This window comes from Hemiscyllium ocellatum, chromosome 4, assembly GCF_020745735.1.
Source record: "Hemiscyllium ocellatum isolate sHemOce1 chromosome 4, sHemOce1.pat.X.cur, whole genome shotgun sequence".
Taxonomy (NCBI): domain Eukaryota; kingdom Metazoa; phylum Chordata; class Chondrichthyes; order Orectolobiformes; family Hemiscylliidae; genus Hemiscyllium; species Hemiscyllium ocellatum.
Genome location: NC_083404.1, coordinates 31,976,867 through 31,993,874, shown reverse-complemented (window position 1 = coordinate 31,993,874; position 17,008 = coordinate 31,976,867). Strand labels below are relative to the sequence as shown.

At 39.8% G+C, this 17,008-nt stretch overlaps 1 protein-coding gene across 8 annotated transcripts in view; it reads left to right on the top strand.

Annotated features, from left to right (window-relative positions):
* clasp2 (cytoplasmic linker associated protein 2) overlaps positions 1 to 17,008 on the top strand; it is a 332,562-nt gene that overhangs the window by 284,875 nt on the left and 30,679 nt on the right. For all 8 annotated transcript variants that reach the window (XM_060822878.1, XM_060822864.1, XM_060822868.1 and 5 more), the window contains 2 exons: positions 761 to 980; positions 10,563 to 10,756. In XM_060822878.1, coding sequence (XP_060678861.1) covers positions 761 to 980; positions 10,563 to 10,756 — 414 coding nt within the window. The remainder of the gene's footprint in view (positions 1 to 760; positions 981 to 10,562; positions 10,757 to 17,008) is intronic.

Sequence of the window (17,008 nt, the reverse complement as noted above, 5' to 3'; positions counted from 1 at the left end):
TCATTCTGGACTCCCCCTTCCCAGGGAAAAGACTTTGTCTGTTTACCCTATCCATGCCCCTCATGATTTTATAAACTTTTTATAAGGTCACCCCTCAGCCTCCGATGCCCCAGGGAAAACAGCCCCAGCCTATTCCTCCTCTCCCTATAGCTCAAATCCTCCAACCCTGGCGACATGCTAGTAAATTTTTTTGAGAATCCTTTCAAGTTTCACAAAATCCTTCCAATAGGAAGGAGACCAGAATTGTACACACTATTTCAAAAGTGGCCTGGACAACATACTGTGCAGCTGCAACATGACCTCCAAACTCCTATACTCAGTGCTCTGACCAATAAAGGAAAACACTACCTTTACTATCATAACTACCTGCGACTCCACTTTCAAGGAACTATGAACCTGCACTCCAAGGTTTCTGTTCAGCAACACTCCCTACGACCTTATCATTAAGTGTCTAAGTCCTGCTAAGATTTGGTAGTTTAGAAATATTGATGCTGAGTTCAGTTCAGTGAAATGCCATTTGGCACCATTAACCCTTTGCTCATTGAGTTGAGAAGTACGTATTTACTGGGTTTCCACATTTAGAGTGAACATGTTGACAAGGTCTCAATGAGTTGATTTTACAAATGAATGATCATTTGAAACAGATCACTCATAACTGGACATAAAGAGACACATTGGTATTGGTGAATAGTGGTATTTTTTTCTTAAATTTAAACGATGATTCCACTAATGATACTTATTTTTCCACATCGTTCTTTAGGCCATTGGTGGAGTTAGCGATATTCGGGGAGGCGGTGATGCCACTGACTCAGGGCGAACTGCTATGGACAATAAAACATTACTGGTGAACACCACACCCCAACGTAGTAGCTCACGATCACGTGATTATAATCCTTATAATTATTCTGATAGCAGTTCTGTCAATAAGTCTGCCTTAAAGGAAGCCATGTTTGATGATGATGCTGAACAATTTCCTGATGGTAAGTAGCAAACAGATTTCAGGATTCGGTACCTTACTTTTGCGATAGTGCATTTTTCTCAGAAGCTCATTATCTAATTGTTTATTGTTAGAAGTTTCTGTATTCAACTTTAAAACTGAAAAGGTCATTTAAATATTATTAACTAATGAATATAATGGAAAAATGCTTTAACATTAAAATCAAATGGTATCCACCTGGACAAATTAACAATAGAAATCATAGCTTACAAAATAAATGAATTGTACGTGATTGCCACATTTTTTTTTGTCCAAGCTCTATACGGTGACTCAGATTTATGAAATTGGTGAAAAGTAAATCTGATACATTAAAATTGGATACTTTAAGACATGGTAACTGACACTATAAGTTGTCTTTTATCAGGTGGGCAACCACCTGATGAAGGAGCAGCGCTTCCAAATAGACTTGTTGGACTGTAACCTAATGTTGTGTGATTTTTAACTTTGTACACCCCAGTCCAACACCGGCGTCTCCACATCTTTACGGATGGCATGGTGGCACAGTGGTTAGCACTGCTGCCTCACAGCGCCAGAGACCCGGGTTCAATTCCTGGCTCAGGCAACTGACTGTGTGGAGTTTGCCCGTTCTCCCCATGTCTGCGTGGGTTTCCTCTGGGTGCTCCAGTTTCCTCCCACAGTCCAAAGATGTGCGGGTCAGGTGAATTGGCCATGCTAAATTGCCCATAGTGTTAGGTAGGGGGTAAATGTAGGGGTATGGGTGGGTTGCGCTTCGGGTCGGTGTGGACTTGTTGGGCCGAAGAGCCTGTTTCCACACTGTAAGTAATCTAATCTAATCTTGCCTTTCATAGACCTACATTTTTCAATTCACTCTGCTATTTAACACTCCTGCCATCCTACCTTACATCACGTTTTTATAATCTCCAGCCCTCCGGCTGATCTATTTTACTTTTTTCTTTTCAATGTCCATAGTGAAATACTTCTCTTTCATGGAATAGATTTTACCAACTTTGCATGAAGCTGATTGTAGTTTTACTTTTAGAAGAACCAAAATGGAATCCACTTCCACTCACCTGCATAAGGTCATCTGCTTGTGCTACATATTTCTGTCCCTTTTGTAATCTCCATGCAGATGGCCTGTCAGTTCGACTCCATGTCATTGTAAAACAATTTCTTCATTCTGAAGATGCTTTTACAACAAGGGCATTGTTCAGGCCATGCAATTGTGTGGGACCCTGAGTATATTGAAGACACAACTGCAAATCCCCTTGTTTCTTCAATGGTATCAACCACTGGTGGAAGGAGTCATTGGTCAGTCCAGGCAGATTGAACTCTCACTTTAACATTCTCTATTGTGCACAACTGGTCTGTAAGGATCTACTTCACCATCTATGACAATTTGCAGCCAGAAATGTATTGTTGTGGCCAACATGGGTTTGAAAATTGCTGCATTTAGACTGAATTTTACTGGATAAGTGAGAATTCTGAACAAGCTCAATTGCAAATCTGTTACCTGCCAATACTTTTGCAAAATACGAGTGTAAATTACAATGCCTATAAAAATAAACCTCTAATCAAACATTTAATAATGTTGAGCTGCCCTCATAACCCTTGATTCCTTTTGTAAATTTTAGCAAAAAGCTCTTGTCTAACTCTCTATCCTGAATATATTCAATGGCACAGCCTCCAGTGCTCTGTGGAAGTAAATTCCAAGCATTAACAGCGCTGAGAGAAGTTCTTCATGATCTGTCTTAAACGGGAGACCTCGTAATTTTTGGACTGACCCCCCCCCCCCCCCCCGCCGTTCTAGATCTCCCTACCAGTGGAAATATTCTGTCAGCATCGAACTTATGAATATCCTTCAGAATCTTACATTTTTCTTAAAACAGGAATCAGCTTTATACATCACCTATAAACTGTTTCAAATGCACATCTATCCTTCCTTAAGTGAGGAGACCAAAGAGTATTCAGTAGATATGGTCTCACCTTTACAACTGTAGCTTGAAAGCTTACCTTCTTTAATACTTCACACCCCACCTGTTTCAAATTCTGAAGAAGGGTCACAGGACTGGAACCATTAACTCTGCTTTCTATACACAGATGCTGCCAGACCTGCTGAGTTTCTCCAACAATTTCTTTTTTGCTTGCTCCAGTACACGCCATCAACTTCCTTTTGAGATAGGTATGACTTCAACTAGTGAATTTTGTTTCCCCTGGTTCCAATTTTCTCTCACCTCCGATGGTAGTAAACAGTAATGACGACAAATTTAAGTCTGATGTCACATGCTGAGGTAATTTAGAAGATCTGAGTTCACCCGAAAATTGTAAATGTCGGTGAGAGAAATCATGCCAAGCAATTAAGTAATCTTCAAAGAAATGCAACTAATGAACTGAACATGCTGATTTCATGAGTAATGCTATTAATGACCATGAATGAATGTGTCCAACCTTAGCAACAATTTGAACCAAAAGGTCTACACGCTTCGTCACAGATATACCATCAGATTGAGAATAAAAAGCTGCTAACGCAGATTGGGGACTAGGTGTCATGGAGTTCAAAAGACATCCAAAACTTCTGGACATTTTTAATTCACTCATGGGAAGTGGACATCACTGGCTGGGCAGTATTTATTGCCCATCTCTAGCTGCTTTGAGAAGGTGACGGTGAGCTTACCTTCTTGAATCACTGCAGTCCATGTGCTGTAGGTCGACCCACATTGCTTTTCGAGAAGAAATTCAAGGATTTTGATCCAGGAATAGTAAAAGATATATTTCCAAGTAAGAATGGTAAGTAGCTTGGAGGGGAACTTGCACTTGGTGATGTTCCCATGTATCTGCTGCTGTTGTCCTTCAGATGGAAGAAGTCGTGGATTTGGTAGGTACTGTCTGAGGAGTTTTGGTGAATTCTTGCACTTCATCCAATAGATAGTGCACACTACTACTGAGCACATTCAAGCAGGCTACTTTGTCCTGGATGGTGTCATGCTACTTGTGATGTTGAACCTCCACTCACCCAGGCAAGTGGGAGTATTCTATCATTCTCTTGACTGTGCCATGTAGATGGTGGTCATGCTTTAGGGAGTCGAGACGTGAATTTTTGTCTTGTCTTGTAGCCCTGTATTTATATGGTGAGTCCAGTTGAGTTTCTAGTGAATAGTAAACCCACAGAATGTTGATAGTTTGGGACTCAGTGATGGCAATACCATATTAAGTGGTGCTCATTAGATTGTCTCTTGTTGGGGATGGTCATTGTCTGGCATTTATATGGCACCAATGTTACTTGCTACTTGTCAACCCGAGCTTGGATATTATCCAAACCTTATTGCATTTGAGCATGGGCTACTTCAGAATCTGAGGAGATGTGAATTGTGTTGAGCATTATGCAACATTCACAAGCATCCCACTTATGACCTGATGATAAAGAGAAGGTCATTGATGAAGCCACTGAAGATGATTGGGCCTAGGACACTATCCTAAGGAACTTCTGCAGAGATCTCTTGGAGCTGAGATAACTGACCATCAACAGCCACAACCATCTTCCTACATGCCAGGTATGATTCCAACCAATAGAGAGTTTACCCCCTGTTTCCATTGATTCCAATTTTGCTAGGACCCCTTGATGTCAAGGGCTGTCACTTGTCTTCACGTCTGGAATTCAGTTTTTCTTTGTCCATGTTTGAACCATGTTAATGAGGTCAGGGACTGAATGGCCCTGGTGGAACCAAAACTGGATCAAGAATATTTAGCCTGGTCTGATGAACCAGGATACTGAAAAAAAAAGTTCCTGTTTCAACAGGACTGCCATCCTCTACAAAGGGAATTTGAGATTAAAGATCCTCAAAATACTGCAACTGAACAACTGCCTGTTTCAACAGGAAAGGCATCCTCCATGAGAGAGATCCAAGACATTAAAGGTCCTCCAGTTTAAAGGTATTTTCAGATGTCACGTGTTATACACCATAAGATATTGGGAAAGCAATGTCAGCTTCAAATACTGTCTCATTAGACATAACAGAAGAAAATCTCCTTCAAACTCCCTGATTCAAACATAAAAGCACAAGAATCTGAATCTATCCATTATAAATAGAAATTGAAAATGTTGGAGAAACTGTGGAGATCTGACATCATCTGTTGACTGAGAATGAGAGTTGACATTTTGACTCATTCAGAACTGAACAAAGGTGAAAAAGTCATAGGGTTTTATGTTGTTGAAAGGGGGAGGGGCAAATGGAATAGAAGGGCTGTTTGGAGAGATTGGAGATCAAAGATGTCACAGAACAAAAGACAAAAAAGACAAATGGTTATAGAGAAAAAAAGACATAGATCCAGAGTAAGTGCTAATAACAAAATAAAGGTGAGCTCATGCTGAAAACAAAACCATCAAAATACAAGTGCCCTGCTCTTGAGATTCCAAGATGCCAGGAGAGCAGATCTGATGCCGTAGCTGTTCTAATACAAAGAAAAGGACACTAATGAATTAAAAGCATATTACTATGGATGTTGGAAATCTGCAATAAAATAACAATGAAGTGCTAGAGAAACCCAACTGGCCTTGCAATATCTGTGGAGAGACCAGAATTCTAGGGAAGAATTATATTGGACTCAGAAAATGTGTTTCTCTCTCTCTGCAGATGCTGCCAGCCCAACTAAATTAATCTTTGCTGGGATCATACCATGGATACTTTTCTCTGCCCCATTTTAGTATAACATCCAAGACTGTTCCACATTACTTCTGAAGAAGTAATTGCATTCAAAACATTAATTTGTTTCTCTCTACATGGATCTTACCAAACCTTTTGAACTTCTCCAACATTTTGTGTTTTTATTTTCAAACCTTCAGCACTTATCTTTATTAGCACTATCCATCCCCACACCAACAATTCAGTAACCTTTAAGTAAGAAAGCCAATTTTAAAGTCTAACCTCTTACTTAACAAAAAAAATTCTGATTAATTTTTTCACTTTTCTATAATGAATGATTGCATGAGACATTTCTAATGTAGATCTTGAATTGAAGTGACGTTGCTGCGTAATCCAGTTAGAAGAGAAAAATGTTTTGGTGCAATTAGCAGTCATCTTTGGCACACATTGGAAAAACTTTGTTTGACCTGTTCTGAATTGGAGCAAAAAATGCTGTTGTATTAATTGTGTGTAAAGGATGTCATGGTTTTAGGAACTTGTTCAAGAAAAGTGAGTTGACATCCATGTTGTCAAGTTTATATTCTTTGAATAAATCTGCCTATATTTCTTAATTCCTTGACCCTCAGGCCCTATTAGTTCTTAGCTGAAATATTTCATTCTAAATGGCAAAATAAAATGCCTTCAACTCACGCAAGAATGTTTTGTTTCTTTTAATTTTCTGTTGCTTTACTCTTTTTTTTCCCCAAAGTGGGGCTTGTGAAAGGATAATTGCATACTTCATGATGATCTAAACTTTGGAGTTGGTAGTCAATGTGTTATCATTGCAATGTTCTGCTGAGAATTACTGTTATAAGCTGCAAATCTGGAAGAGCTGCTAGAACAAATTGAGAGATCATATTAATAAATTTGGTTATTTTGATGTTCTGTGCTTCCAAGATTGTTTTTAGTATGCGATACCTTTATGTAAAGATAACTCCTAGAAGGAAATATCTTTATTGCTTCAGTAGATTGATGTATCTCTGCTACACATGGAAAAGTAGTATTTTCAATAGTAAATTAACACTTCATTAGTTTAACTTCACGAATACCAAACAGTACACACATTGTGTTGTACATTTATAAATATCTAGTTTTGACTGGGTTTCTTTCAAGGTCATAATGAATGAAAATTATGTCAGCATATGAAACTGCTGTACCAGTATTTGATATCTTCTGTTGACATGTTAGCATCACAAACATCGAATCAGGTAATACTTCGTTGACAAAACATTTTGTCTAGCAGATGCAGTTTTCAAAATGTGACAACAGCATGAGTTAATACAATTCTCTCTGTACTCCATGTTCTCTGGACCTCCAAAAGGGTTAGTTGTTTTTTAACAATCTGGAAAATTATAGGAACAGATATTTACACCTGCTCCTTTCTGGAAGACTGCATTCATGCCTCAGTGATTTTCTTTCCAAAGAGTCCTTTGTGCAAATTTTATTGTAGAATTAAAACGTTGTTGATTTTGGTTTTTTTGTACATTTTGATATTTCTTAATATTATTGCTTCTTTATTACCATTAACTGCATGTTAGCCTTAAGTACTAACAACATTCTATAAAATATGATAGCTAGGTAACTACAATTATATACTTGTTGATGTGACCCTGGTTTCACCCTCGATTGTCATATCAGAGGTGGTTGTCCCAGATTTTAATCTGCAGATCTTCTCCAATATAGTGAACAGTGGTTCAGACAGGCATTTCACAGCAGAGTTAACAAGCTCATTGATCATTATGGCAGTTCCTGATCTTTTGGCTTAAAATGGAGATGTGTTGCCTGCTTTTGGTCGTACATCAGTACCTGTGACATGTCTTTCTCTATTTACTATGAAGAAATCATTAGGTATTAGTGGGAATTCTCTTGATCCATTGGTATTCTAGATTTAATCATAAAGATGAGAAGCACCCTTCTGCCCCTCCATCAATACTGGTCAAAACCAACCACCTAACCATTCTAAATTCCATCTTCCAACACTTAATCCATAGCCTTGTGCGTCTTGGCATCGCAAGTGCCAATTTAAAGGTTTTCTGCCTCTACCACCCTTACAGCCAGAGAGTTCCAGATTCCCACCGCACACACCCACCCACCCCTTTTCCCCGAACCCTTCTGCCCCATTCTTTAAATCCGTACCTCTGGACATTGATACCTCCATCAAGGAATCCTTCTTGTCTATCCTATATATGTCAATTATATTTTTACACACCTCAATCTGTTCCCGTTGAAGCTGCTCTGCTTTTTTTTAAAAAAAAGCTCTAGTCTGTCCAATTTCTCCTCCAAAAGTGACTGAAACTGTCCAGCCAAGGTAGCGTCATGGTAAATTTCCTCTGGTCCCTCTCCAGTGCAATCACATCCTTCGTTTAATATGAATTCCAGAACTCTGCACAGTACTCCAGCTGTGGTCTAACCAATTTTTATATGGTTCCAGCATAACCTTCCAGTTCTGAAATTCTATGCTTCAGCGAATAAAGCAATTTATTTGTTTATGTAGCACCTATACTATAATGAAATGTCCCAAAATGCTTCAAAGGAGTGTTGTGCGGCAAAATGATGAAGGGCTTATGCCCGAAACGTCGAATTTCCTATTCCTAGGATGCTGCCTAACCTGCTGTGCTTTAACCAGCAACACATTTTCAGCTGTGATCTCCAGCATCTGCAGACCTCATTTTTTACCCGAAAATGTGGCAATGGCCCACATAAATGTATGCAATTACAAGAGGAGCAGTCAGAATTAAGTAAGAGAGTCTATCATCTTTACAAACAGGTCAATAGCTTGGCTTAGATGTGGAATAATTGGTAAAAGGATTGGTGGGAGATTGAGAGAACCTTTCATTCAAAAGGTGGGTGGCATCTGGAACTCAATGCCTCAAAAAAGGGGTAAACACAGAAACCACTTAAATAATATTTGAATGAGCACCTTAAATGCCAAACCTATAAGGTTATAGGGAAAAAGCTGGAAACTGCAATTAGGCTGGATAGCTTATTTTGCCTGACACAAACTCAATGGGATAAATGGCTTGCTTCTGTTCCTTAAATTTTCTACATTTCTGTCTGGTGACATTTTAATAGATGACCAATAAGATCAAAAAGATAGATTTGAAATATTATCTAAAGGAAAGATCAGCAGAAGAATTAGTGGAAATTCCAGAATTTAGGCTCTTGGTAGCTGAAGGCACAACTACTGATGATAGAGCAATTAAAATTGAAAGGCTGAAGAGGTCAGCATTATAGGACTGTACATATTTCCGAAAATGGGGTTGGAAGAGGTCACAGAAAAAGAGAGGTACCAGGTCATGGAGAGATCTGTAAATTATGTAAAGCTTCAGCTCAAGGTTGGAACCGGGTCCTCATGGTCTTCATGATGAGTAAGGACTTAATCTGGGTGAAGGCAGAGATAACTCGTTTTGAACAACCTCAAGTTTATGAAGGGTAGAACTAGGGTGCAACCAGGAGTTGTTTGGAGTAGTACAGTCTAGACATAACAAATTAATAACTGAGAGTCTCAGCAGATAATAAATGCTAATAACTTCGGATAAACTGCAACCAGCGATAGAGCTGAAAATGTGTTGCTGGAAAAGCGCAGCAGTCAGGCAGCATCCAAAGAGCAGGAGAATCGAAGTTTCGGGCATGAGCCCTTCTTCAGGAATCATTCCTGAAGAAGGGCTCGTGCCCGAAACGTCGATTCTCCTGCTCTTTGAATGCTGCCTGACCTGCGCTTTTCCAGCAACACATTTTCAGCTCTGATCTCCAGCATCTGCAGTCCTCGCTTTCTCCTCCTGCAACCATAGATAGCCACATCCCTTGAATAAATGAAAAGAAAATTCCCTGACTGGCAAAATTGTCAGATAGATAACATTGAGTAGTGTATGTGAAGGCATAAAATTGGAAATTTTGAGTTACTGAGTACACATTTCTTTAGAAAAATGAGGTACTACCTTAGATATTCACAAAATAGATCAACTGGAAAACAAAAGCTTATGAACAGAACAAATAAACCATTCTGCCTGTGGCCCTCCACTGCCATTCAATAAAATAATGGTGGATCGGTTCATAGAATCAAGGTCCAAAGAACTTGAGACTCCATTAACATAGATCATTAAATACAGAAAGTGAGCAAACATCCAAATGTAATAACCTTTCTATCTGAAGAACTCCCCTATCAAGATTTTAAAGTTCAGCTCTGGGTAGACCATACCTTAAGCAGTGAACACTAGGAGAAATATGTTGACAATGGGTGGAGTTTTGGTTCACCATAGTTTCACCCTTGGGAATCTACGTCTGAGGATATTAAACAAACTAAGGTTGTTGTGCCTGTAATTTAGAAGGGAAAGGGATAATTTGATCAAAGTCTTCAAGATATTAAGAGGAATTTGTTAGCTGTGGCAAAACTTTCTGCTCTTTTATATGTGTAAAACAACAGATACAGTCCAAAGGTTAGACCCAGATCTTTCATATTTTATTTTGAGTGCCATTCTTCCCGATAATGAATGTTTTTCCACAACAAATATTGATTTTTTTTACTATTTCTTCACATACATTGGTTGTTTAATTTCTTTAAGATCAAAATATGATAGCAATTGAAGAGACATTTCAGGTAGAAGTTGGGATCTCTCACCTTCAAACTGTAATTGATCTCTGTTCAGTTGTAAATTTGATGTCTGAGAATGATAGATTTTTGTATTAATAGATAAAGACAAAGGCACAAATGTCATTCCATTTGAAACCAACTATGATTTGTTTTTGAGTGGCAAAACATGCTCAAGTTGTCAAGGTAGGAGTGAATAGATTAGAGGTCCATGCCAGTGGTCTTTTACTAATTTTGTGCTTCAATAAATCATTTAAAGGTATTTCTATTTTCAAAATACCAACGATGTTGAAAAATTAAAATCTAAGGCATTAATAGTTATTTAACTTTTTATAAACAGATTCTTCCTTGGACCAGTCTGATTTGGTTGCCGAGCTGCTAAAGGAACTTTCTAATCATAATGAAAGAATAGAAGAACGTAAAGCAGCGATGTATGAACTCCTGAAATCAATTCAGGAAGAGTCACTAGGAGTATGGGATGAACATTTCAAAACTGTTTTGCTGCTGCTTCTGGAGACACTTGGAGATAGGGAGGTTGGTTTTTTTTTATTTTAAATATCTATTTTGGCATGCTTCTGTGTTTTCTCTATTTATTTATGTGGTGCTGTTTGTAGATCATTCTTCCATTTACTCAGCTTGTGCTGCTGGACTCGAGGATTAACAGCAAGGTCCAGAAACCTGAGATATGGATTTTGTTACTGAGCATAAAGTGTTTATGCTCTTCATTTTCCCCCTCTATTGGGAAAGCAGCTAAATTCCAGTTAAGATCAAGAGCTCACCATATGCAGAGTCATGTACCTAAAACCATAGCTTTCTGTGTAGAGTGGTTCAGCTTTATTCTCAATTTGCTGCAACAACCTTCTGCAAAATTCACTTCTGTCCCCATTTATTTTCTTCTGCTTTTTTATATGCAGATTTTCCATTTAAATGGTATCTACCACTAAGGTTAATGATGTTTAGAATATGTTTACTTTCATCTGCCATAATCAAATGTATGTCACAATTGGTCATCACAGTCTGCTGAACTGATATCTCCTGCAGTTATGTTCTGCTGTTTTAATGCTTTGACTTCATAGAGATTGGACTGCAATAGATGATTCTTTGAACAGCAGTTGAGATAGATGAAACGCCAAAAATCAGGGAAAATGAGCAAAAGGTGAATGCAATGTGAGAAAAGCAAGAAAATGAACAATCTTAGGGAGGAGGACACAGAGTGGATCCACCGTTTCCAAATATGTTTTATTTCCCATGGAAGTTAAGTCTCCTAACTCTTTAATCACTTCTGCGCTTAGTATCTCTCCAACTCTAACCTTTTATAGTTCTCAGCCACCGCATATGTCTGCTCAGACTTCTACACTCCTCCACCAGCTTCAGTGGCAGAGCCTTCAGTTACCTCATCTACCATGCTACTGACACCTGTGTCTTTAAAATCCTTCTCAAAAAAAACACCTCATCAATAAAGATTTCTGTCAAAAGTTTCAAACCATCATAAAAAAAGCAGTAGGAGTCTGTGCAAAATGAACTTTGGTTATAAGTAGAGGATTTAATTTTTCAGTATTCTCTTCTCCAGTTTAGTGTACCATTGTTTACCAACATAAAGCATAGTCTCTTATCTGTGGCAGGACAGGACAGACTTCTGACAAGACCATAAGATGTAAGTGGATAAGTAGGCTGTTCAGCCTATTGAGTCCACTCCACCATTCATTGAGGTAATGGTTGATCAGATAATCCTCAGCCACATTCTCTATGGACCATGTGTTTATTTTGGCTTCTGCCTTCCTTTTTATATATTTAAATAAACTCATTATGTCTGTCTTGATGTTACTTGCAAATTAGCACTCAAAGTTTATATTCACCTTTTTTGGTCATCTTTTGTTTGATTTAAAATATTCCTAAACATCTGGCTTTCCACTAATCTTCACTTTAGTTTTTTTTCATTTTTGCTGCTATTCTTAATTTCTCTGGTTAGTCATTGTTAATTTATCTCCTTCCGAGCTTCCTTCTTCCTCAATGGGATATATAATTGTGAGCCATGAACTATTTCCTTAAACTTCTACAATTGTTCCTCAATCATCTTTGCTGCTAAACTCCTTTCCCAGTCCACTCCAGCCATCTCTACCCTCAATCTTTTGTACACTTATGATTCTAACTCAAGTTCCTCCCTCTCAAACTGAGTGCTAAATTTTAGCATGTTGTGTCCATTGTTTCCAAAGGGATCTTGTAAATTGACATAATCTATTAAACAAGCCTCATTACACATTACTAAATCCAAAATAGCCTAGATCTCAAGTTGGATCCACAACATATTAGAACATAGAACAGTACAGCACAGAACAGGCCCTGTACTATGTTGTGCCGACCATTGATCGTCATGTATGCACCCTCAAATTTCTGTGACCATGTGCATGTCCAGTAGTCTCTTAAATGTCTCCAATGACCTTTCACAACTGCTGCTGGCAATGCATTCCATGCTCTCTCAACTCTGTGTAAAGAACCCGCCTCTGACATCCCCTCTATTCTTTCCTCCAACCGGCTTAAAACTATGACTCCTCGTGTTAGCCATTTTTGCCCTGGGAAATAGTCTCTGGCTATCGACTCTATCTATGCCTCTCATTATCTTGTATATCTCAATTAGGTCCCCTCTCTTCCTCCTTTTCTCCAATGAAAAAAGTCCGAGCTCAGTCAACCTCTCTTCATAAGATAAGCCCTCCAATCCAAGCAGCATCCTGGTAAACCTCCTTTGAACCCTCTCCAAAGCATCCACATCTTTCCTGTAATAGGGCGACCAGAACTGGATGCAGTATTCCAAGTGCGGTCTAACCAAAGTTTTATAGAGCTGCAACAAGATCTCACAATTCTTAAACTCAATCCCCCATATAATGAAAGCCAAAACACCATATACTTTCTTAACAACCCTGTCCACTTGGGTGACCATTTTAAGGGATCTATGTACCTGCACACCAAGATCCCTCTGTTCCTCCACACTGCCAAGAATCCTATCCTTAAGCCTGTACTCAGCTTTCAAATTCGACCTTCCAAAATGCATCACCTCGCATTTATCCAGGTTGAACTCCATCTGCCACCTCTCAGCCCATCTCTGCATTCTGTCAATGTCCCGCTGCAGCCTACAACAGTCCTCTATACTGTCAATGACACCTCCAACCTTTGTGTCGTCTGCAAACTTGCTGACCCATCCTTCAATCCCCTCATCCAAGTCATTAATAAAAATTACAAACAGTAGAGGCCCAAGGACAGAGCCCTGTGGAACACCACTCATCACTGACTCACTGTCTTCTGTTGGCCAGCCAATTCTGTATCCAGACAGCTAAGTTCCCCTGTATCCCATTCCTCCTGACCTTCTGAATGGGCCTATCATGGGGAAACTTATTAAATGCCTTGAAGTCCATATACACCACATCCACAGCTCGACCCTCATCAACCTTTCTAGTCACATCCTCAAAGAACTCAATAAGGTTTGTGAGGCATGACCTGCCCCTCACGAAGCCATGTTGACTGCATTTAATCAAGCCATGCTCTTCCAGATGGTCATAAATCCTATCCCTCAGAATCCTTTCTAACACCTTGCAGACGGCAGATGTCTGTAATTGCCTGTTACTGGTCTGTAATTGCCGAGGATTTCCCTATTTCCTTTCTTGAAGAGAGGAATTACATTTGCCCCTCTCCAGTCCTCAGGTACGACTCCAGTGGAGAGCGAGAATGCAAAGATCTTCGCAAGTGGCGAAGCTATTGCATTTCTCGTTTCCCAAAGCAGCTGAGGACAAATTTGGTCCAGGCCTGGCGACTTGTCAATCCTAGTTTTTGACAAAATTTTCAGCACATCAGCTTCCTCTATCTCTGTCCATTCCAGCATGCACACCTGCTCTTCAAAGGTTTCATTCACTACAAAGTTCGTTTCTTTCATAAAGACAGAATCAAAAAACTCATTTAGGGCTTCCCCACCTCCTCAGACTCCACACGCAAATTCCCTATGCTATCCCTGATCGGCCCTACCTTTTCTTTGACCATACACTTATGTGAAGAATAAGAGAAAAATGCCTTTGTGTTCTCCCTAATCCGTTCTGCCAAACCTTTCTCGTGCTCCCTCCTGGCTCTCCTCAGACCATTTTTGAGCTCCTTCCTCACCTACCTGTAATCCTCTAGAGCTGAGCTTGACCCTAGCTACCTCCACCTAATGTAAGCTACCTTCCTTTTGACGAGAAGCTCCATCGCTCTCATCATCCAAGGTTCCTTTATCTTACCCCTTCTTGCCTGTCTCAGAGGGACATATATATTCATCACTTGCAACAACTGTTCCTTCAACAGTCTCCACATGTCTATAGTGCCTTTACCATGGAGCAATTGCTCCCAGTCCATGCTTCCTTACTCATGTCTAATCCCATCATAGTTTCCTCTTCCCCAATTAAATATCCTCCCATTTTGCCTAATCCCCTCCTTCTCCATAGCTACGTAGAATGTGAGACAGTTGTGGTCACTATCACCAAAATGCTCTCCCACCACAAGATCTAATACCTGCCCCGGCTCGTTTCTGAGCACCAAGACTAGAATGGCCTCTCCCCTCGTCGGCATGTCAACGTACTGAGTTAGGAAACCCTCCTGAACACACCTTACAAAAACAGCTCCATTCAAATCTTCTGCTCGAAGGACGTTCCAATCAATATTGGGAAAGTTAAAGTCACCCATTACAACAACCCTACTACGTCCACGCTTTTCCAAAATCTACCCACCTATGCTTTCTTCCATCTCTCTGCTGCTATTGGGGGGCCTGTAGTAAACCCCTAACGAGGTGACTGCTCCCTTGCTGTTCCTAATTTCCACCCATACTGACTCCGTAGGCAGATCTTCCTCAACAGTGGAAGCTTCTGTAGCTGTGATATCCTCTTTGATTAATAGTGCTACACCCCTCCTCTTTTCTCTCCTCCCTATTCTTTTTAAATGCTCTAACCCTGGAACATCCAGCAACCATTCCTGCCCCTGAGAAACCCATGTCTCTGTTATGGCCACAACATCATAGCACCAGGTACTGATCCATGCTCTAAGTTCATCACTTTTATTCCTGATACTGCTTGCGTTAAAGCAAACACACTCTAACTGATCCCTTGGTTCCTTCCCAAGAAAATCCTTCCCACTAGCTGGTCTACGTCTTGCTATTGCCTCATCTTCATCAACTCTCACCTCTGGTATACAGCTAAGGTTCCCACCCCCCCGCCATACTGTTCCTTCAACAGTCTCCACATGTCTATAGTGCCATGGAACAATTGCTTCTCGAACCTAAACCTTCATAACCTTCATAAACCTTCTCGAACTACTCGAGCAAACCTTCCACCCTCTTGTTCTAGGAAACTGTCCTCAATACACACTCTTTGAATTCTTCCCCTTGGGTCCCTCTGCCAATCTGACTATTCCAATCTACGTGAAGTTTAAAGTCACCCATGATTAATGTACTGTTTTTCTTTATATACCTTTGTTAGAGTCAGGTGTACACTACTGAAAAATGTCCTTTTGCCTATAGAACTGATGTCATTCAAAAACAACTACGACCTAACTATTCTAATCCCATTTTCCAGCGTTTGGCTTTGTATGCATTGGCATTGCAAGTGCACGTCTGAATATATCTGAAAGGTTATGCAGGTTTCAGCCTCTACCACCCTTGCAAACAGGGAATTCCAAATTCCCACCACCCTCTCAGTGAAAATTTCTCTCCTCACATTCCCTCAAAACCACCTACCTGTTACTTTAAATCTATGCCCCAGATCGTTGATCCCTCCACCAGGGGAAAAAGCCTATGTATCTCAATTTTATGCGACTCAATTATGTCCCTCCTCAGTCTTCCTACTCCAAAGAAAATAACCCCAGTCTATCAATCTCTCTTAAAAGAAAGAGGCAACATCTGGTAATTCTCCATTGCAATCACATCCAACCTATGATTCCAGAACAGCACATAATATTCTCAATGCCTGGGTACACATGACCATAAAATGTAAATCTAGCCAACTTTTTATATAGTTTCAGCATCTCCTCTCTGCTCTTAAAATGTATGCCTTAACCAACTAAGGCAGTTATCCTATGTACCACCTTAACAGTTTTATCGACCTGTCTTGCTACCATAAGGGACCAGTGGGCATGCACATCAAGGTGCCTCTGATCCTCAGCGATTCCCAGGATCCTGCCAATTAGCTCCTGAAAAGCTCTGTCCAACATGTAGGTACTTTTGGGAGACCTTCTGACTTCTCCTACCAGTGTCGTCTTTCCCTTTTTTTTTATTTCATCCACCCGTATGGATTTTTTATTTCTCTGAACCAAGATCATGTATTGCAATCATACTTATTCCATCCCATACTACCCTAGCTGAGATCATATTGAATGTGGGGCAAGCTCAGTGGGATGAATAGCCTTACTCCAGTTCATATGTTCCTAAACAGGAAAGCAGACAGTCAATTTACCTTTGGCAGTCTCCAGATCATCAGTGTTACAGAGAAGTCTTCAAATATTTCTGCAGTCCAAGTAGACCAAGAGTTTTTCGTTAGTGTTTGAGTTAGTTTGTGTCTGTGTGTAAGCAATTATAATCAGTCCTGACTAGCATGGCACCCTGGAAAATCAAGCCTTGTTATTCATACCAGTATTATTGTAAAAGCTAAAAGATTTTATAAAAAGTATGCAAAATTTACCAATTTGTTTTTATTTAGACCCGGGTTGACAAAGTACGGGCAAGATTTCAGTACTTAACAAGAATTACTAATTATTCCACATAAATAGATTCTAACTGTA